Source organism: Elephantulus edwardii, unplaced genomic scaffold (assembly GCF_000299155.1).
Source record: "Elephantulus edwardii isolate Elephantulus edwardi_28Jun2011 unplaced genomic scaffold, EleEdw1.0 scaffold00113, whole genome shotgun sequence".
NCBI classification, from domain to species: Eukaryota; Metazoa; Chordata; class Mammalia; order Macroscelidea; family Macroscelididae; genus Elephantulus; species Elephantulus edwardii.
In genome coordinates this window covers 8,136,099-8,158,742 of record NW_006399863.1, presented here as the reverse complement: position 1 = coordinate 8,158,742, position 22,644 = coordinate 8,136,099, and the positions used below count along the sequence as shown (strand labels likewise).

Below are 22,644 nucleotides of genomic sequence, written 5' to 3'. Positions count from 1 at the left end.
GCATGTGGCATTTCTTTGGTGGAAACATAGGAAGGTCCTGCATTCACCTCTGAAAAGGAAAGTGGAAGGGACTAAAAAGTTGGAAAACTACATAAAAATGGCCATAAACATAGAAGTTCTTGGTAGTGTTCCTGAGAGTTAGTTCATCCGTGGCTGACATGGATGGTAACGCCCCTCCCTGTGGCCTCCACTCTTCTTTCCCCAGCACGTTGTCCAGTGTGTCTTCGTGGCCATCCGGACAATCGGCAACATCATGATCGTCACCACCCTCCTCCAGTTCATGTTTGCCTGCATTGGGGTCCAGCTGTTCAAGGTAGAGGGCAGTACCTCCAAGCTCAAACATCACAGCTGATTTCTATAGGGAGAAACCTACAGACCGTTGATCTGTTTGCTTTGTATCCAGGGAAAGTTCTATCGCTGCACGGACGAAGCCAAAAGTAATCCTGAAGAATGCAGGTGAGTCCCCTGTAAGTGAGAGCAGGAGATTTGAAAGAACAAAGAGAAAACTTCAAAGAAGCACTCATGCTATAATTTCCAGAAGCTTAGTCACGAAAAGAGACTTATGTGCTCAGTTCATGATTCTACCCCCTCACTCCCTGTTAATTTTTATTTTATGTTGGTTTGCATACCAAATTCATATACATTGTGTGGCATTCATGTACGTTGTGTTTCACACTCATATTGTGTTTCAATCACCTGTGTACATTGTGTAACAATTCATGAGTCTTATGCTTGATATGGAGCCTATAAACTGGGAGGAGAAAAAGGATGTGGTGGGGGTAGGAAGCCCACAAGAGCTCCCCCTGTGGCCATGTAGAGGATTTTTTGGAGCTTCCAAAATTAATTGTGACTTTAACAAAAGTTTACAGAAAAGTTGAATTTTCATTCATTCATTGTTGCACCTTTTTCCTCATTCCCCCTCCTTTCCCCACCCCTAGTTCACTTTTTTTTAAACAGTCATTCATTGTTGCACAATTTGCTCCCTACCTTCCTCTCCCCCTCCCCCAGTCCTCTTCACAATGTACCTCTTATTCTGGACGATTGTCTTACATATAATGCTTAATCATATATTTCTTTTAAACAGTTCTCTCCCTCATCTGTTCCCATACAGTGTTCTTTATCTGTCCACTCTTTTCCTCTTCTCCTCCCAGACCCCCATGTCAGTCCTGCTTCCTGACAGTGCTGTTATGTGGTATTTGTCCTACTGCGTTCAGTAGGAGCTGGCTACCTTCTGCTGGCTCTAGGTTTCTGCTTTCCTATTGTTCCTGCTGTCCACGTTTTGACTGTGTTTTCATGCACAAGAATGGGCAGGAACGGCAACAAGGTGGCCGATATTCACACTTCTTTTTCATACATGGCCAGAGGAATATTAAGGCTAATAAGGAAGCCTTGGCTACATTTTTGGAACTATGTGAAAAGCATATATCTCTCTTTCCTCTAAAGATGTGACTTACTGGCTAGCTGCTTGCACCACTCTGCCACTCTGGTGGTGCAGAGAGTCTCTGCAAGCAAAAGGTGTGGCACAAAAAAAAAGGTGTGGCACAGGCAGCACTAACTTCACAGCTGGCTGTTGGCTATGGGGCACCGTTTACACAGGTGGGAAGTGACAGGGCGCCCCCTGGAGTCGAGTGGTACCACAGCAGTGCAGAGATGCTCCCTAGTTTCTACTTCCTCCCCTGTAAAACAAAGGTTTTGGAGTTTCAGTCTCAAATTTCTTTCACAAGTGAGATTCTGTGAGGAATAATGTGTGCCAGGAAGGATGCAAAAGAAAGAGTTTGATTAGAACTGAACTACAGATAAGAATATACCTGGGCTCACTCCCCAGTTTACGTTTGTTATGTTGGAGAATCGGCACTAGAAGTTACTTGATGTTATCTGAACCTGAGAGTAGAGTATGTAGAAGGTGAGGAGAGGAGAAATGCTCACAGGGAGGGGAGGTGGTCAGGTTTGGGGCTCGAGTGGCCAGCTGGGTGTGCAACACGACGTGGAGATGGGGCTGCCCAGACGGATTGAATGCTGGTGTTACTTTTCACATTTGAAGACAGACTAACCTCACTTTGTCTTTGCTCTCTAGGGGGCTTTTCATCCTCTACAAGGATGGGGAGGTGGATAACCCTGTGGTTCGCGAGAGGATCTGGCAAAACAGTGACTTCAACTTTGACAACGTCCTCTCTGCCATGATGGCGCTCTTCACAGTCTCCACGTTCGAGGGCTGGCCTGCGTGAGTGGAGGGAGCGGAGCCTTCCAGGGACACTTTGGAGGACAGGGTCGCCTCTGTTTATTTGTGTCTTTGCTACTTGTTGGCTCTGGGCTGAGCTGTGTCACCAACTTCCTAGACACCACACCTTCTTCTGGTGGAGGAACCAACTCATGGACAGAAGCTTAATGCTTAACCCCTGCTCCACCAAAGTTCCTTCTTGGCCAAGAGGATTCATCTTATGATTTGGTAGATGGCCGTCCTTTGTGGCAGGACTCCTGAGTTTGTGAAGCAGCAGTGGAATGAATAGATTCCAGGCTTTTCAACTCCTGAGGAACCTCTGTAGATGAAAATGAGGAGCTCCAGCGGCATGAGAATTCTGATGTCAGTGAACCCTGCCTTTCTTCTGTTCCTAAAGAGCCTTGGAAACATGCCAACCATTCATTTCTTCCGGAGCATGAGTGTACGCTAGTGTAGACATGGACTCCTCCAGATAATATGCTCTTGATATCTGCTCCATACAGCATGCTGAGAGGAATGCTGTGTGGGAGAAGCAGACGTCGACTTGGAGGACCCCGTGTATTGCAGATGTACCAGATAGAATGGGAACTTGAGGGCTAAAGTAAGAAAAGTTCAGAGAAGGAGTACGATAGACTACTCAATACACTGTGGCCTGTGAACTCTCCAAAACACCCCAAGCTCTCACTGTCAGAACACAGAGGAATTGCAGACAGTAACCAGGAGACACCTGGCATAACTGGATGCATCTGAGAGCCAGGGGTTATTTCTAAGTGTCCACTGGAGGAAGGGCAGGGCTTCTTCACTAGGCATTGGTCCTGGAGAGAAGAGAAAGGTGGAGTTAGGCCCTGCCTTCTACAGAGGGGCTAGCGGAAGCCTCAGGTTTTGAACACTATATTTTAGCAAATCAAGGTGGCGGCTGATTAATGGAACAAACCTAGGATTTGGGATTTGGAGAAATTGGGCTCAGTTCCTGAGTGAGGATGATAGAAATGAAGGCCTGCCTTTCCCGAGTATAAGGATTAGCAGAACAGCCGTGAAAGGCTTGCACAGCAACACCCATCAGGAAGAGGCCCCCAAAGAATACATTTACATTAGAATGAAACCCAGGGTGTCCTAGTACTTTCCCTGTCCCACAGGGTGTGGACTTCACTTTAGTGCCTGTTTCGGTTTGGACAACCTCTCTCTCTTTGCTGGTGTGGCCAGTTTTCTGTTCTACCAGCGTCTCCTATGTGATGTCCTCTTACTTGTGACTAGAAGGAATGTTGTTGCATATCTGGGAAGCCTTTTGGTTTTCAATCCTGAAAGTACCTCAGATCCTTACGTCCCTAGATGCTGGAATAAGTGGGGCTGTTGGTAAAAGGGACGCTCCCGAGGCTTGACTTGTGTCCCACTTCCTCAAGGAGTGGTGGCACAGTCAGGTGTTGAGGGCTCCAGAAGATCTGACGGCCTGGGAAGGTGGCGGGGGCCGAGCCGAGCAGGGTTGGCTGGCACTCACGGGGTGTGTCTGCTCTGCAGGCTGCTGTACAAAGCCATCGACTCAAACGGCGAGAACGTTGGCCCGGTCTACAACCACCGCGTGGAGATCTCCATCTTCTTCATCATCTACATCATCATCGTTGCTTTCTTCATGATGAACATCTTTGTGGGTTTTGTCATCGTTACGTTTCAGGAGCAGGGAGAAAAAGAGTATAAGAACTGTGAGCTGGACAAAAATCAGGTTAAAGTCACACCCTGTTTGGGCTTCTGCCCCTTGAGAGCGAAGGGGACACCCTCGGGCTGTTATCACCCATACACAGGAAGGGGCACCCACCCACAGCCTCTCACTGGTGCCTGAGCCCCATTCAGAACACATTCTGAGTCAGTCCACATCCTCACTGCTGGGAGATGGGTTCCTGGATACGTGCTAGGCTTTGCAATTTTTTTTATTAGTATTAATTTTAATGAAAATTTACAGAGACTTTGGATTTCCATTCCTTCATTGTTGTACTTTTCTATTTTTTTATTTTATTACTTTTCTGTGCGTGTACCATCAAATCAGATCTGACTGGTACAGGAGGAGATTGTCCCTCCTTCCCCGGCAGAGCATCTGGTGGATTTGAACCGTGTGCCTCTGGGATTGTAGTTGCAGCTCCTTACCACTAGGCCACCAGAGCTCCCATTGTTGTACTTTTCTAGACTTTGCAATTTTAAAATCTCCCTGCAGGCTTGTGGGTGAGACATCATAGAAGGCTCAGGTCAGCGGTGGTGGCCGTGACCTCCCAGGGCAGCCTAGGAGAGACTTTACTATCCCTTCTGTCCAGGGCAGCCTTTCTCAGCCTTGGCACTGTTGAGATGCTGGGCTGTAAAATTATTTTATTTTGCATTTTGTGCCTTGTGAATTGTTTAACAGCATCCCGGGTCCCTGCCTACCAAATGTCAGTGTTTTTCTAGCCACTTGTGACAACCAGGATTAACTTCTGACATTTCCATTGTCCCCTGGGGAACAGAATCACCCCTCTTTAAGAATGACTGAGTTAGGGGAGCTCTGGTGTCCTAGTGGTAAGGAGCTGCAACTACAATCCCAGAGGCGCACGGTTCGAATCCACCAGATGCTCTGCCGGGGAAGGAGGGACAATCTCCTCCTGTACCAGTCAGATCTGATTTGATGGTACACTCACACAAAAATAATAAAATAAATTTAAAAAAAGAATGACTGAGTTGGGGGAAAGTACTCTCACATCCCAAGGAAAGTCACTAACTTGAAACTTGAAACTGTAATGGAGCTGGCTCTAGCCAGCACCTTGTTTGACCAATCTGATAAAAGCAGGAGTCTATGGTCCATATCCTAATGCAAGGGAACTGGGAGACCCAGAGTTTTAGCCTTCCTCTTGTGAGGGCCGCTCTGTAATTCTGAGCACATCTGGGGCATGCTCCCTTATTTATAAACTTAGGACGTTAAAGAACTGCTCTTTAGACTTCTTTTCATCCCTAGAAAAGAGTCTGTAGATCTCAATTCTGTCCTGGGTGCCTCCCACTCTCGTTGTATCAGTACTCTCTTTGGTTTGATGATGAGCTTTGGGGTGTGCCAGGGCTGGGAGCGGGGGGGGGTGGTTGTCACAGCATGGTGAGGCAGCCTGTCCTGGGCTGCACCTTTCCTCACTCGAGGGAGTGTGAAGACAGTGCTGGCTGGCCCTGCAGGAAAATCCATGTACCCTTCCTGTTACACCGGAGACGGTGAGGAATGACTAGCTGGGTTCTTGAGGACTTCAGTGCCTCTCATCCCTTGGCTTCCTCTCCTGGAGCACAAAGTAGGCAAGAGGGCTGGAGATGTAAGTCACCAGCGTAGGAGACAGGGAGCCTGAAGGCCCTCCCCACTCCTCTGCTAAGTTGTCCTCCAATCTCAGGCCAGAATCTCAGGCAAGGCAGTTAAAAACTGAACCTCATTTTTCAGTCAGTACAATGAAGGATAACTTAGTACTCTGCTTACCCATGGGACTGCCCCAAGGATCCGATGAAGAGGGAAGGAAAAGAGAGATCCTCCTGTTAGTGGTCCCCGTGGGAGGAGGGTCAAAGGAGTTTTCACCGTCATCCACGGACCCTTCCCAGTAGATGTTGAGTTGCCCCTTTCAGAATAGACATGAACTATCTTCTTTCAGTAACATTGCTCAGAGCCCCATGTTTGCTCTCTTCTGCTGTTTCAGCGTCAGTGTGTGGAATATGCCTTGAAAGCCCGTCCTTTGCGGAGATACATCCCCAAAAACCCCTACCAGTACAAGTTCTGGTACGTGGTGAACTCCTCGCCTTTTGAATACATGATGTTTGTCCTCATCATGCTCAACACACTCTGCTTGGCCATGCAGGTAAAAATGGAGACAGCTGTGGAATCAAGTCCGGGCTTTCTGCACAGCCCATGCCCCCAGCCCCAAGGGTGGAATGCCGTCCTACTTGCAAAAGGATGGGATTGATTCTCTTGAGTCTGTGAGGCTGTGGATTGTCCAGAGTTCTGTTCTGGTTAGGACTGTGGTAGGACTTTTAGACTGCTCTTTCATTTTGGGGACAATTTTTAGCGTATGATGGTAGCTATTGAGTTGGAATCGACCTATAATTGAATCTCCAGTGGGTTTTTAGAGGCAGTTAATTAATTGCATGGGAGGAAACTGCCTCTCTGTCTCCCTTGGAGCTACTAGTGGATTTGAACCACGAGCCTTTGCTAAGAAACTTTTTCCCCCCAGACATTTTCTTTATTATCCAAAATCCAAAATCAACCCTTTGTCATTGAGTCACCTTTGACTCATGACTATTAAGAAACATTTTTGTATTGCCTGAGTGTGATGTCCAATTCCGTAAACATTTACAATGAACCTCCTGTGTCCAGGAACCAATGGAAGACTCTGTCTCTGGAATTAGGTGGGAGTTCAGTCTTATCTTTATTCCTTACTGGCTGGATGGCCTTGGGAAAGGTGTTTTAATTTCTTGAATGTTGCTTTCCTTACTGATGAAATGGGAGACGAGATATGGATCAAGCTAGACAATCTTTATTCCTTACTCAGCTCCAGGACTTAGAGTGTACACCTGATGCTGGCTAACAAAATAGAAGGCACATTCCTAGTCCCAAGGAGCTCTCAGAATGCTGTCATTAGATGCAGTTGAGTCAACTACAGCTCATCGTGACCCTGTGAACAACAGATTGGAACCTGGCCTATCCTGCACCGCCTGAAGCCCATTGCTGCAGTCACCACATCTGTCTGTCTCAAGGAGGGGCTTCCTCCTCTTGCTGACTCATCACTTTCCCCAGCATGTGTCATTTTCCAAGGACTGGACGCTCCTGACAACATGTCCAACGTGCAGGCAACAGAGTTCACCATCTCAGAACAGTGGGAGGATTTCCCAGTGTGGGAAGAGTCAAAACTTTACTTATAGTTACTTCTTGCTTGCATTGGCATCAGACAACAAAACACATTTTAATTGAGCACTTTGCTCGCAGTGTGCTACTAGCTGTGAACATTTCTAGAAGCTATGTTGTTCAGTAATTGCTGGCGAGGATGCGATGCAGAGACTCAGATCTGTATCCATTTTTCTCACTGACTTTAAGCACTTGAGCAAATCAAACTACCCCTCAGTGCTGTCTGAGAGATGAGTGTAAAGACGTTGTTGTTGTTAGTTGCCGTCAGATTGGCCCCTGGCTTACAGCAATCTCATGTGCCCCGCAATCCAAACATTGCAGGTCCTACAACATTCCCATGATGAGTAGTTATTTCGACTATTGTGATCTGTACAGTTCTCATGGGCAATTTGTTTTTAAATAGATAGCTAGGCTTTTTCTTTCTAGTTCACTATAAGTAGAAGCAATGCTGAAACTTGTTCAGCATTGTAGCGACACGAACCCTCTCCTAACAGAGGAGCAGTGGCTTCACTTGGGGCCCACTGGCTAGGAAAGGTGTGCATTGTGCATCAGGGTACATATCATTTCAGCATCCTTATTCATTCTGTACAGTAAATTAATAATAACAAAAAGCTGCATTATCTGCAATAGATATGGAGGAATAGTCATTAATGATTTGTAATGTGCAGACTGCACAATTTTCTTTGCTGAAAGTGGTCTTCAAGCATTTACTTATGTAGGTCAAAGACTATACAGCCTTCAGTCTGCATTATACATCTGCAGAAAGAAAACAAAGGTCTTGACAGCTGGACCAGTGAGGAACAGTATGATAAATGGTAAAAATTATTACCCTGTTAGGGAGTTCCTTTTACTTGGATTTGCAACCAATGCCAAGAAAAGCAATGGTCAAGAAATGGGTAATCCTGCTGCAAAAAAAACCAAACCGGTGAACAAAACCGACTTCCTGAAATTGTTAAGAAGCCAAGGCATCACTCTGATAACTAAAGTGAACTTGCTAAGCCATGGCCATCACTTCCTATGCATGTAGACAGTAGAATTAGGAAGACTGAAGAACTTGATGCATTTAAAGTATGTTGCTAGTAAAATTTAAAAAAAAACAACCTCGGGTGGCCTAGTGGTAAGAAGCTGTGCTGCAATCCTGAAGGCACATAGTTCAAGGCCACCAGCAGGTCTGTGGGAGAAGGATAGGCAGTCTCCTCCCATGTGATTAACTGCCTCTGAAAACCCACCAGAGGGTCAGTTATGGGTCAGTTCTGACTCTCATACACAACAAATTATTGATTATACCATGAACTGCCAGAGGAGTGAAGAAGCCTTCCTTGGAAGAAGTGTGGCTGTGGAAGTTAAGAGGGTAAGATTTCATCTAGCACCCTGCAGATGTGTTGTCAGGAGGGAAGTTCCCGCAGAAGAGCAGCATGCTTGGGAGAGTAGAGGTTCGGCTTAAAAAAAGGAAGAACCTCAAGGAGATGGCTTGACGGAACAGCTACAACTGTGGGCTCCAGCACAACAAGGAGTTGTGGGGCTGGCACACAGATGGGCAGTGTTGAATTTTGTTGTGCATGAGGTTATTCTGAGTCAGCACTCACTTTTGGCCTTCGACAATCTTTGCACCAAAGGCAAGGATTTTACCGCTGAAGCTCCATCACCCCTGGGTCGGAGGTTAAAAGCAAACCCACTGCCATTAAGATAATTCCAATAATTCCAACTCAGAATGACCCTTCATAGCGCTTCTGAGACTGAGTAATTGCAGGAGGAGATGGCCTATCTTTCTTGAGTGGAGCAGCTGTTGAATTTGAACTCATGACCTTTTAGTTAGCAGCATAACCACAGATAGTCAAACATGAAATTTGTGGGCACTTAAGTTTAAGAATTCCTTATAAATAGGAAAGACTAGATCATATACTGTCTTTGGAAAAATATGAATTCATGTTAATGCCATATTTTATTAACTGTAATCTAGATCTCATATTAAATCCATTAATATAAATCCTACCACTGCCAACCAGATCTGTAGAGAGCTCTGATAGCCTAGTGGCAAGAAGGCTGCATTACAATCCTGAAGGCACGTGGTTCAATCTACCAGCTAGTCTTCAGGAGAAAGATGGGAAGTCACCTCCTGTGTGATTAACTGGCTCTAAAAACCCTCTGGAAGGTCAGCTATGTGTCATTTCTGACTCAGTGTACACAACAACAACAACATAAGTGGCATAAAATGTATAGTAAAATGCTACCTTTATTCAAAGAAATTTTGGTGGTATCTGTGTAGTGTCTGGTCAAGGCCCAAGATAAAAACAGTTCCTGAAGAAATTCAGGTGAATTCTCTTTATCCTTAATAGAGAGAGTAGATGTCTTTTCCCCATTTATCATTAGGCCATGATTCCCCCATTCATCCTCATCTTGTCAAGGACCCTTTCCACTTTGTGGTGCGCTGGCCACATGACCTTTCAGTGCCGCTTAAATCCAGTCATTGGGGGAGGATGCTGGTTTGGAGAAGTTGCCTCCATCTCTGAGAACCGGACACCTTCAGAGACTTAGAGGACCAGGGCATCTTCTTTTATGAGTCTGTCAAATTGCAGCCAAGTCTGAGAGCTGTGTCTCTGTCTCCATCCCCAGCACTATGAGCAGTCCAAGATGTTTAATGATGCCATGGACATTCTGAACATGGTCTTCACTGGGGTGTTCACCGTTGAGATGGTTTTGAAAGTCATCGCATTTAAACCTAAGGTAAGTTGCTGGGCCTTGTTTTCAAAGGCTGCTGTGTCACCCTCAGAGAAGTACTTCCTTCCTGTTAGTCTTTGTTAAGTTCCTGAATTATGCTGAATTGTTCTAGTCCCTAACTGGGTTATCACCTTAGAACGGTAAAATCTGATTAGGGCATCTGTTTAGGTGTGGGAAAATGAATCTGCATAGCTGCACAAAAACAATTCTGAGAAGCAGCAAGCGGGAGGAGAGACTTGGGAATGTGTAAATGGGAGGTTGCTCTGAAACCTGATTGTCTGTTAGAAACAGCATGATCAGCCATCTCGGGGGAAAAACCTATCTCGTTACCTGATCCCTGAAGACAGTAAAATTTTAACCTGACCCATCAGGAAGAATTTGAATGCAGCCCTGATTTCACTTTTCAGATTTGGGGCATAAAGGGTTTGCTTCTGTCTGTTCTTGGTCTAGAGCATCCTTTACACCCTTTAGGGAGCATTTTAACAGCAACCACAGACCTCCCCACCCAGACCAAGTTAAAAACCACAGCTCCTGCCGCTTCAGACACTTTTTTTGTTTGCATCTCACTTCTGAATGTTATTTTTTCACTTTAAAACAAACCAAACAAGATGTGAAATTTGTCAAACTATGTTAGACTACCGTGAGTCCATAAAAATGAGAATATGAAGTCCTATTTCATAAAGGAATAGTGAGAAGTCAAGAGTTATATGTGTGGTGCTTAGAAGACTGCCTGGCATGTCATGCCAAGTCGTGCCATGCTGTAGAAGTGCCAGTTACTTCTGCAACCACCACAATCATTAAGCAATGATGTTCCCTCATTCAGAAAACCCTTGACAGAGGGACACATCCCACCTGAGCTGTGACCCTCATTTTTAAGTAGCAGAACCCCAGAAAATGGTGGAGTTCAGTGGCCCAATTAATAATGTTAAACAGTGTGATAAGGCAGTTGGTAACACTCATTTAAGACACCCATAGATTATGCAATGGATGCTTCGGACTCCAGAGCAACATGGAATTCTAATTCAGAACTGTTCCTTTCTTTAATTTTAATTAACTTCTGTGCAATCTGTATCAGATCTTTGTGGACCAAAAAGAGAGGACTCTAGTAAGTCATTAATTGGGCTGATTGCAGTGGGGTCAGATTTGGCACTTGATGCATGGCCAGATGTTACTTACTGTGACTTGTCCATATCTCCCTACGTGAAATTGTCCTCCTTTTCCAAATCCATCAGCATTTCCTTTGAGATTTGGGCTTGCTTCCCTCCCTTTTGTACTCTTTGAACAATACTTGTCTGCACTGATGGAAAGGTTTTAAAAGGGAAAATGTTGAAAGCACTTGAAATCCAAGCGGATGATTTCCTGAATACTCAGGGCCGTGTCTTCCCTCACCTAGTGATTAAGCTCCACGGTTGTTGAGACTCCACGGTTGTTGAGAGCTTGCTCCTGGCTGGGGAGAAAACAGACACCCACTCACAACAGGTGTGTGTGTGTGTGTGTGTGTGTGTGTGTGTGTGTGTGTGTGTGTGTATACCCACGTCCTCCAGCAGGCCGTTCTGTTGATTATCTGGTAGCACTGCTTTTCCCAGGAGAGACTCTTGATACCAAACCAAGGAGTGTTCAGTGGCGTGAGAACAGATCAGTGATACCAAGGGGGAAGTGAGGAGCTCATTTATAATCAGCGCTGGTAGATCAGAATTCTTAAATGGGTGATTTCCGCCAGAACTGATGCTGCTTTGTAGTTTACTCAGCAAGATGTTTCAGTAGCGCGAGACAATCTCACAGGACAGTTGAGAGGAATTATAATCCAATAGCAGCACGTCTCCACCTGAGCACTCATTGCTGCTGCATTTTCTAAAGCGAGGGCAGATAGATTTTCTATCATGTGCCTGGAGGAGCAGAATAATGTCAGTTCACCAGGAAATAAAGTTCTCCGTAAAACCCGTCCTGACGTTTTTGGTTGTTATTTTCTTCAGTATTAGTAAATCAGACCTACATGAATGGCCTTTCACGTAGAAGTCAATGAGCTCTCACTTCGTCCTAGTCAGTGGGAGAGGAAGGCTGAAGGGTGGGGGTGAACAAGTTACAGAGAAAGAATCTTCAAGTTAAGGGGAAAATAGGCCAAAGAGTTGAGAAACTCCAGCCCACCAGTTCCTTCTCAGGAAAGTCTTTCAGTAGAGTGAGTAGAGGAGTTTTGTTGAATTTTTGTTTTATATTAGTTTGCTTACAAAGCTCATATATATTGTGTTTCACACTGTGGTTCATTCACATTGTGTTTCATACAATAATTCCCATGCATTATGTTTCATAAAATTAATCACTATTAGACTATACCTATAATTGTTGTTGTTGCTGTTATTGCTGTTATGTGCCATCGGGTCGCCTATGACTCATAGGGACCCTATGTACAACAGCCCTAAACTCTGCTCTATTCTGTGCCAATCACACTGTCTCTGACACACCCACCCCCAATTGCCCCAGTCACTGAATAAATCCACCTCGTAGAGGGTCTTCCTCTCCTGCACTGTCCCTCTCCAAGGATCTGTCCCTCCTTACAACATGTCCAAAGTATGTCAGACGAAGCTTCAGAATCCTTGCGTCCAAGGAACAGCCTGATTTCACCGTCTCCAGGGTGAACCTGTTCGTTTTTTTAGCAGTTCATGGTATATTCAATACTCTTCTCCAGCACCACAGCTCAAAGGCATCAATTCTCCTTCTATCCTCCCTAGTCATTGTCCAGCTCTTTGATGCATAGCAAGTGATTACAAAGACTATGGCCTCTATCAGGCACACCTTAGTCTCCAGACTGACATCATTGCTCTTCAGTACTTTTTCAGTGCAATGCATCTTTTAATTTCCTGGCTGTGGGTGCCAAGAGTGTTGACTGTGGAGCCAAGCAAACTAAAGCTGTGGATATTCTTAGTCTCTTCACCTTCCATCTTGGTGCTGTCAGTTGGCCCAGTGATGAGAATCTTTGTTTTCTTGATATTGAGCCCTCAATCCATATTGAAGGCTGCAGTCCCTGACCTTCTGCAGCAAGTGCTTCAGGTCCAATATCTATCATTACCCTGTCTTTATTCAGTCTCTGCTGGAATCTTTCCCATTTCCTTTACCCCTTCCCCCCACCCACCAAATTGTGTAACCCTGTGGTTTTCCCCTACCCATCCTCACTGCTCCTCTCCCACCCCTTCCTCCTTTGGGTCCTCATAACTTTTGTAACAGCAGCTTCCTTCCACATCCCCCTGCGGCATCTTGTCTGCATTTCTGTTGTTAGGAGAGACAAGTGTTGCAGTACAATTTGCTTTGTAGCACCAACATAGACAGTGAAGCTAAATGAAATTCCTGCTGGTAGGTGAGCAGAGGGAGCCCAGACTAACAGTTGAAACACCAGAACCTGAAAGCAGCTTCTGATTAGGGAGCTGACCAAGGAAGGGAGCCTTCTCAGAGCGTGAAGCCCAGGGAGACGGGATGACCAGCTTCCATGAGTGGAAGGGGACGATGGAGGGGGGAGGTAAAGCTGGCATGGCAAAGGCCACAGAGCACACAGCAGACAAGAATGGATAGGGACCAGACTCCATAGATAATTCTTCTCTCTGAAGTGGGAAAAGCCAGCAGGTCATTGTTCTCTGCTCCCAAGGAGAAAGCCTCCAGTTGAGAACTGACCTCATGCAATCTGAATTGTGCTTTCTCCTTGGCGCTGACCGGACCCCTGTGGGGTTTTGAAAAGTAGGCTGTCATTTAATAAGAAACAAACCCCGCTCCTTTGCCTTTCCCTGCAGGACCCCAAGGGAAGTCACTGGAATTCTCCATGAATTCTCATGAATTCTCTTCCTCCTCCAAAACAGGCAGAGGCAATTAAGAGTCCTGGCCTTTGTCGAAGTTCTGACTCCAGTAGGTTTAGAGAACACTTGTGTGGAGTCAGAAAAGGCCCTGTTTTGCCTCATGTTCTCTCCTCCAGCTTCCAGATACCAACCCCTGCGGTTTTGCCCAACATGTGTTCTAGGCCCTGCACCTGCTGGGGTTGCTGGGAGCTTTTCTCCAATAAGCCACATTTTGTCCCCAAGTTTTAGTCCTGAAAGCATTTTGACCTTAATAAAAATCTTCCTCAAAAAAGGTCTTATTTACACTCCTAGTTGCTTGAGCTTAGAGAAGGTAAAGGGCCACAGAGTTTGGAGGAAGGAGAGAGTGTCCTGATTGTTGTCCTCATGCCTCTGGGCAGAGCTGGTGCATCGTCAGTGCTGGGGGGTTCATTCCAAGGCAACACTCCCCGTCCCAGCCATCTTCCCTGCCTCCAGCCTGATCTCCAGCCATCTTCCTGGCCAGCCTTCTTCGTTTCCTGGAGGAAAACTTTACCGTCTCCATTCACTTCTTCGGTGGTTATATAGTCAACGTGATTTGCCTGCTGACTTGAGATCAGATAGTTCTGGGCAGGACCAGAGCTTTGTCAAAATTCTTCACAGGCTCTGTCCTCCCAGCCAGCACCTTCAGTACTGGGCCTTCTCTTCTCACCTTGTAAAATTGTCACATCCCAGGACTTCTGTGACCACCTCCGGGTCCCCAAGCCTGTGCTGTAGTCTCTCCTGCGGCCGACTGCTTTCTGAGTGCTTTCTCTGGCTGTGGCAGCAGCCCCTGATCCTTCCTTCTTTACACAGTCTCTTTCCCTGCCTCTGGCCTCAGCGCTCCTGATCATTCCTCCTCCACACACGTCCTTTCTAAAACTGAACCTACTGCTCATCTGGTTAAATGCCTGGGACCTCTTATTGCTTAGTCTAACTTCCCAAACTCTCCGACAGATACTGTCTGTCCTCATTTGCACTGTTGCCTCATTTCCTGCCACCCTCTTTCTGTCATTCCCTCCTCCCTGCCTCACTCCCAGCTCTTGTTGGTTCCCAACAACAAGCTTGTACCTTATCATCTTTTAAGAGCTGAACTGTCCCCTCCTCTGTGGTACCATCCCTCCCAGGACATCTAGAGTCAGCCCCTCCTTCTCTGTGTGCACCTGTTAGATTATCTGTGAGATGTCATTGTCACTGCTACTCCAGTACTGTCCCCACATTGACTGATGAGAAGTGTCTTCATCTTGAGTTCTCCAGTGCCTGATAGGATACATGCTACATGAAAGTTACTCTGTAAATATAAGTAGAAAAGTGAAAGAACTAACAGGTGATTATAGATGCATCTTTGTGAGTTGGCTTCAGCCAGTGCCCTTTTTTCTATCCTAGGACTTCTGGCAAGAGAGAGAGAGCAGAGTGGCCAGAATTGAATATATTTCCTTCTAGGTTCCCATTTGATTTTCAGAAAGGTAAAGGTCTGTGCCAGTTAGAAAGCTGCCAGTTAGAGTTCCTAGCAAGAGTTGGCAGTGTGGATCCTCACTTGGGTCACAAACTGCCTGAACAGCCCCTGGAAGAAATTGGTAGTGATATGATCTCCCTGGTAAAAACAAAAGGTGAGCTGTTTGAGTAGACATTTTCAGATCTTGAGGAAAAAAACTAGGTATCAAGAAGAACTTGGATTTAGCTGCTTTTTTTATTTCCTGTTCCCAGCCATTCAACCTTGGTGTGTACGAAGCCTGTGCTGTGGCCTGAGAGGTCCAGGAATGATCAGAATCTAGGATTTGCCCTCTGTGATCACAGTCTGGCAGGAGACAGGCATTGGAAAACAGAATGGGTTTCTTACTTGAAACAAAATTCACACTGTGCTTCAACTTTCAATCAAACAGACAAACCGCTAAGGGGAACAAGAACACCAGGGAGGCACTCACTTTTTAAGTAGCCTCCCATGTTATTGTGTGTCTTCAAGTCAGAACCTACTCAGAGCTCACCCTCCAGCAGGTTTTCAGAGGCACTAAAACATGAGAGGAGATTGCCCATCCTGCTCCCGAAGAGCTGGGTGGGTGGATTAGAACCGTGTGCCTTTGTATTACAGCACAGATTCTTATTACTATGAACCTACCATATCAGATCAGAATAACATTATTTACTCAAAGGTAAAAGCCTAAAATACAGGAAGAGTAAAACAGAAGGATTAATGAAATGAGAATCACAGAGTAGAAGCCAAAAGATAGTTATTATATTGTGGGTGTTGTAATTAACGTTAGGACACAAAATGTGTATGAATTGTTGAATAGAAACCCAAGTTACTTTGTTAATTCTCACTCAAAGAACAATATTTTGAAAAGAAGATGGATGGGGGTGCTTTTAAATATAAGACAGCTTCCTGACCCTAAGGCACATTCATCTGGTTTATCACAGTCAGACATATTTCTGAGTGTAATATACTTTTTGGTATATTGAGAAACTTTTTGGTTTCTCAAGCTGAACAAAAATAGTATCATTTGACTCCTTGTTGCACTTAAAGGGCCTTTGTTATGAGAGAACATGTCTCATTGGCCAAGATGGGAGAAGGAGAGCTGCTCTAGGAGTCTTGTTTTCTTTGTATCTTAGTCCCATATCTTAGCTTCTAGTTATTTTTTATTTTAGGAGCCATGTCTTAACTTGAAGTTACTTTTTATCTTAGGAGCCAAATGTTAACTTCTAGCTACTTTGTATTTTATGGTGACTTGGTGGGAAAGGGGTGGGGGAACTGAGTCATGTTCACTTGACAGTGATTTGATTAAATAGGAGGCTACTAAACAGGGAAACAGCATGTGGGAAGAAGGGAAGAGCTGACATTTTCTGCCTCCCCCTGGTCTCTAGCAGAGCCACCTGGTGAGAGCCTGTGATTCTAGCCACCTGCCCCAACCCAAGCCTCCAGTCGTCTTAGAATTGGTACAAGGCATCTAGAATTTACACAACTTGGTGAATGTGAAGGATTTTCTGAATAGAGTTGAAGAGATTGCCAAAAGGTTCCATGACCCCAAAGAGATGTTAAGTCCACGTTGTGATAATATAAAATTTTACACATACACACTCACATATATATATATTTATGTTTACACACATACACACACACACACACACACCCTGCAGTAAGCTCAGATTCTTTCAGTAGAAAATCGTTTGTAGTCAGGTGGGAATCTTCAAAGGAAGACTCAGGCATGAAGTCTCAAACTAGATGAGAGGAGATTAACATATGATGCATGTGATGGGTTTGGCCACATGTAATATTATGTATCCTGTGATATTACCACATATGTGGTGAAGAGGAAGCTCTGGTGGCTTAGTGGGAAGGAGTTGGGCTACCAACCCGAAGTCCCACCAGTTTCTCTGTGGGAGAAAGATGGGCAGTCTCCTCTTGTGTGATTCCCTGCCTCTGAAAACCCACTGGAGGGTCAACACAGGGTCCAACTTGAAAATACACAGAGTTCCAACTTGAAAATACATAACTACAACAACAACAGTATCATGTGCTGTGGAGTAGAAGTAGAGCATCTGGTACAGAGGTGGCTGGGGGTAAACCACAGATGTAATAGGAGGGAAGCCAAATACATGGTATAGATAGATGCAGGCAAGGGTGACAGGTGAAACTAATAGCCAACTATATCATTAAGGGAGCTCTAGGGGTAAGAAGCTGCACTGCAATCTCAAAGGCACATGGTTCAAATCCACCAGCTGCTTTGTGGGAGAACGATGGGAGAATCCTCCTATGTGATTAACTGACTCTGAAAACTCACCAGAGGGTTAGCCATGCGCCAGTACTGACTTGAGGGCACACAACAACATATCACTGAGGCATAAATTCCTCTCTAGAGGAGAGTATCATCACATTCCTCAAATTTTTGAGCTAAACAACTTTTTGCTATGACATCTATGGATAAAGGGGCATCTTTTGCCCCTCAGAGTATTATAAAGGGCATGTCTGTCAGTCGGTGAACTGTCTGACTTATCCAGACCCATATAAATAATTCAGCAGTCGAGCTCCTGATCCAGGCCATGGTCTTTGCAGTTACTTGCTATGCAGCTGAAAGCTGGACAGTGACTAAGGATGATAGAAGGAGAGTTGATGCCTTTGAGTTGTGGCACTGGAGAAGTGTATTGAATATACCATGGACTGCCAGGAGAATAAATAATTTCATCCAAGAGGGGGTGAGACTAGGCTGCTCCTTGGAGGCAAGGATTCTGAAGGTCTGTCTCACATACTTTGGGCATGTCGCAAGGAGGAACCAATCCTTAGAGAGGGATGTCATGTTTGGGAGGATGGAGGGACAGAGAGTGAAGGAAAGGAAGACCCATAATGAGATGGATTTACTCAGTGACTGGGGTGATGTGGGTAGATGTATCAGAGACAATAAGGTTGGCTCAGGACAGAGCAGGGTTCAGAGCTGTGTACATAGACTCATACTTAAGTGACTTGACAGCACTTAACAACAGCATGACATATAAATAACATTTTAAAAGGACACAGTATATTCATAACCCAGGTACATCAACTGCAACACTGATGTGGCTGACTATTACAAGACCTCCCCTTAACTCACCTCTGACCAGCATGTGGAAAAACATTAACTTCGACATCTAAGATGGCTTATCTTTCATCAGGTTGACCAGCCAAGAACCATGAAATCATAATAAAACCAGCTAAAAGTCGGGCATTGTGGTATCTTTTTAAATTGGCCTCCCAACAGGATTGTTCTGGAGAGGGTGAAGGCATGCTGCTCCTTGGAGGCAAGGATTCTGAAGCTTTGTCTGACATACTTTGGGCATGTTGCAAGGAGGGACCAGTCCTTGGAGAAGGACACCATGCTTGAGAGGGTGGAGGGACAGCGCAGGAGAGGAAGACCCTTGATGAGATGGATTGATTCAGTGACTGGGGCAATGGGGGTAGGTATGTCAGACAGTGAGATTGGCACAGGATAGGGCAGGGTTTAGGGCTGTTGTATGTAGGGTCGCTATGAGTCACAGGTGACTCAATGGCACATTACAACAACAGCAACTGGCTTTTTATCCACATGTGCTGAGTTTGTGTAAACAGACTAGCTCCTTATGTAGAGAGGTGGGGTGGTGGAGGTGGGAGTCTACAGGGCTGTGGCAGTGTGAGGTGAGAGAGATAGAGATAGTGTGAGGCAGAGATAGAAGAGATAGCCAGGCAGGTCAGATGTCAGGCGCTTGCAGGGGGAAACTTTGTTATTTAAGGTGTAATTTTTAAAAAATCAATCACTGTGTCATAACTTCCCTATAAATGCACCTGGAGTGATTAATTAGGGGGGGGAGGAATTGCCCATTTAATGGGCCAGCCAACATGTGCTCTTTTTTATAGTGTCAAAAAAGGCAGAGGTTGTGCGTCTATTGGGCCTTGACACTTCAAAGTACCTGTTGTTCTGGTTTCCTTTAAACAGCACTAAATGGACGAGGTTGTAAACATGCTCAACCCCGTTTTAATTCAGACCTGAATTTTTTTTTTCTTCCAAAATAGGTTATAGAATCTTGAAAAGACACAGTTGGTGTGTAGACAAAGTTGTTGACCTTAACAGTCTTTCTCTTGAAACTCGAGGCCCCTGGCTCTGTGACTGTGCTTCCCCGTCACTCCCTCTGGTCTCAGACTCCCCAGGGGCTTTGGGAGACAGCAAACACTAATTTAGCACCCAGTGCACTAAATTGTATGACACACAGAGATTTGCAGATCAAGATAATAGAAATGTTGTGGCTTCAGACTTAATACAAGATAAGAAAAAGCAAGGGGGGGAAAAAATAGGAGGAGGGGGAATGACCTAAGTAAAGCAAATGCCCAGTTGGAAGAATACTGGTTGAAGAAAGAGACATCTGAGTGTGTCTACCAACTAGCTGGGTTCAGGCCCTGAGCTACATAGTACACTTCGCAGTGGGATGGAATAAGTGGTCTGTCCCCCGCCCCCACCCCAGGACCTCAGTGTGGTCACCTGGCAGGCACAGATCCAGTGTTTGGTGGTGAATATGAGAGAGACTCAGAGTCAGAACAATGTGTGTGAGACATTAGGAGGGTCCTGACGTGGTTCTATTAGGCATCATCATTTGGTCTTGGCCTGAAGAAGGGAGATTGAGGCATAGAGAGTTGTGGTGAAGAATTTAGGATTACATACACCTCAGAAATTATTTTGAGAGTTGACCTCCCTACATTGAGAGTGTCTGCCTTCGTTCTGGGTCTCAGATCAGCGAGCATCGCTGTGTCTGTCAGCCATTGCCCCCCTGTGTCCTTGTTGGACCCAGAGCTCTTTGAAGACAGGGATTTGGCCCTCCCAGCCTGCTGGGGGCGGGGGGGGGGGGTACACACTCATAGTGCTCAGACTGGTGATGGAGGAGAAGGGCTTTTGGTTGTTTTAAGGATGACCTATCTGCTCGTTTGTAGAAACAAGGATGTGTGATCAGGGTGCTTTTGGTGCGCTGTAAAAGGAACTGGAGTGACTACAGATCTGCAGGGAGTTGTGCTGCCAACTCCGGCCAAGAATCTCTGGCAGTTCAACTTCATCAGTGACTCTTAGAAAGATGAGTCATCTCCTCCTGTGTGATCTACCGCCTTGGAAACCCGGTGAAGGGTCAGCTATGAGTCAGTTCTAAAACTTGACCATGAAAAAGAGGGAAGAAATTCAAGACCTTTACATAAGTGTGTAGGGACTTGACATCATCATTCTAGGTGCTAGGGCAACAGGGTTGACCAGCAGTCCTCAAAGGCGTGCGCATGTGTGTGCGTGCGTATGCGTGTGTCCCTACATGTGTGTGCGTGCTTATGTGCGCGTGTGCGCCTTCTGTAACACGCATAGGTCCACAGCTGTGCCCAGGCCCCTTTCCAGCAGTGGACAGTATTGTTTCCCCCCCCTCTGTCATTTCCACCTTGCCTGGTTGCCCTGGGTGCTGCGGGGACTTGACTGTGGCCCGCGTGGCATTTCGTTCGTACGTGCTCATGAACGTCTGCCCCTGCCCGCTCTGTGCAGGGGTATTTTAGTGATGCCTGGAACACCTTTGACTCCCTCATCGTAATCGGCAGCATTATAGACGTGGCCCTCAGCGAAGCGGACGTGAGTATGCGCTGGCGCCGGCCGCCACCTCTCCCGCGCCCTCACCTCTGTCTGCGCACCTTCTGCTCCCTGCCCTGCCGTGGCTTCACCTGGACAAGTCACAGGTCCCAGTTTCACTGGATCCAAAAACGAGGCCTTTTCCAGGCAGTGGGAAGGAGACAGGTTGAGAGCAGCTTTTTAGGGTAGAGCCTTGTCCCAGGACCTTGTCAAAGTACTAACTTTTTGCAGCATTTACCCAGGTCGCGGCCAGCAGGTAAGATAGGGATTCTCAGGATGTTTTTATTTGCTGTGTCAGAAGCAGTGCCGAGATTGGCATATCTAGTATGTGTTTAAGGCACAATTTTCAAGTAGCTCGGTCGCTTAATTCTAGAATGTTCCCCTTTTTATAACGCTGTCCTTTTCTTCTCTCCCCCCCTTGTGCTTTCTCTCCTCTGTCTTCTGAATGCTTGCCCTAACAGCACTATTTCACTGATGCATGGAACACTTTTGATGCCTTAATTGTTGTTGGTAGCGTCGTTGATATTGCTATAACTGAAGTGAATGTAAGTAGCAAACTTTATGTCCTCTAATGTAATTGCTTTCATGAAGTCTCACATACAGGAAGCTAGAGACCTCACCCATAAATACCCATCCATGCCCTGTGTCCGTGTCAGACGTGGATTGTTGAGGTGTTTTGTTGGGTTTTTTTTTTCTTTAAGAGACTAAAGGCAATTTATAAACTCCTCCCCACCCCACCCCATCATTTACAAAAGAGAGCTGGGAAGTAAAAAAATGTCCCAAGTGCCAATTTAAAACTAATACAGTCTTTCTAAAGAGGATCTTATTAAAGCCTTATGAGTTAATGATAATTTGTGTGAGTATGTGAGTGTTCTCACTCATTTACTGTGTGACCTTGGCAGGTCACCTGATTGCTTTGTGCCTCAGTTTTCCTGGATAAAAATGGTGTTAGCGATGTGTGTCCTGTATGCCCACTGTGGTGAAGGGACAGGAGAGAAGCCCACAGCCAATCCCTGGGCATGTGACTCCACACCCCTGAGCCCATATCTTCTCTCAGTCTGATGGTAACACTGAGGGACATCCACCTTTTAGCTTTCCAGAAGGTGTGGGCACCTGGACTGCCACCTTTGTGGGGCCAGGGAAGGAGGGACTAGTGTGTATCCCAAGAGGATGTCAGTTCTCCTCTGTCATGTTCAGTTGAAATATTTGATGAGGGAAAAGTACATTAGCAGCTGGGAAGTGAGGGGCCTCCCATGAGGGGAATTCTGAGTGCTCCTTTCACAATGAAGAGGCTCAAAAAGGAAGAACATGACCCTCCCCCAACCTCCTCTCAGATCTGCCTCATGCCTAGACAGAAGGCCCTGGGACAGGTAGAAATGGCCTGTCGTCAGGTCATCAGAAAGTTGTATGAAGTGTCCAGCATGTGTGCCCAGCTTGTGAGAGCTCCTCTCAGGGACGAGGGGCCATGAGGAGGGGCGGTTGTGCAGTGTTGACTTTCCACTCATGTAGCCAGTCCAGCCCTCACCTCCCAAGACTGACCAGGGAGTGGCCAACACACTCCAGCTGCTGCTGTCTGCAGGACTGTAATGTCCATCCTGATGCCTAGATATCCAGCATCAAATGAGGATTGAAAAATACTGGGTTTTTGTCACTGATTTGTGGGCCAGTGTGACTCTAGAGTGTAGACTAGTGAGATGACCTGCAGCCTGGAAATCCCAAGACCTGGCAGCTCCAGTCCTCACTCAGAACTGACTGGTGGGCCAGGCCTCAGTGTCCTTGCATGTTGAACTGAATTAATACTCTCTGCCCTCCTGCCCCACGGGTATGTTGTGATGATAAAATGTAATAGGTTTTTGTGAACCTTTTGTTAAGTACTCTCAAATGTTGGACATTATGATAAATCAT

At 45.9% G+C, this 22,644-nt stretch overlaps 1 protein-coding gene across 4 annotated transcripts in view; it reads left to right on the top strand.

Annotated features, from left to right (window-relative positions):
* CACNA1D (calcium channel, voltage-dependent, L type, alpha 1D subunit) overlaps positions 1 to 22,644 on the top strand; it is a 416,410-nt gene that overhangs the window by 343,534 nt on the left and 50,232 nt on the right. For all 4 annotated transcript variants that reach the window (XM_006892226.1, XM_006892225.1, XM_006892228.1 and 1 more), the window contains 7 exons: positions 206 to 313; positions 404 to 456; positions 2,075 to 2,221; positions 3,734 to 3,935; positions 5,899 to 6,057; positions 9,714 to 9,824; positions 20,659 to 20,742. In XM_006892226.1, the coding sequence (XP_006892288.1) occupies positions 206 to 313; positions 404 to 456; positions 2,075 to 2,221; positions 3,734 to 3,935; positions 5,899 to 6,057; positions 9,714 to 9,824; positions 20,659 to 20,742 (864 nt within the window). The remainder of the gene's footprint in view (positions 1 to 205; positions 314 to 403; positions 457 to 2,074; positions 2,222 to 3,733; positions 3,936 to 5,898; positions 6,058 to 9,713; positions 9,825 to 20,658; positions 20,743 to 22,644) is intronic.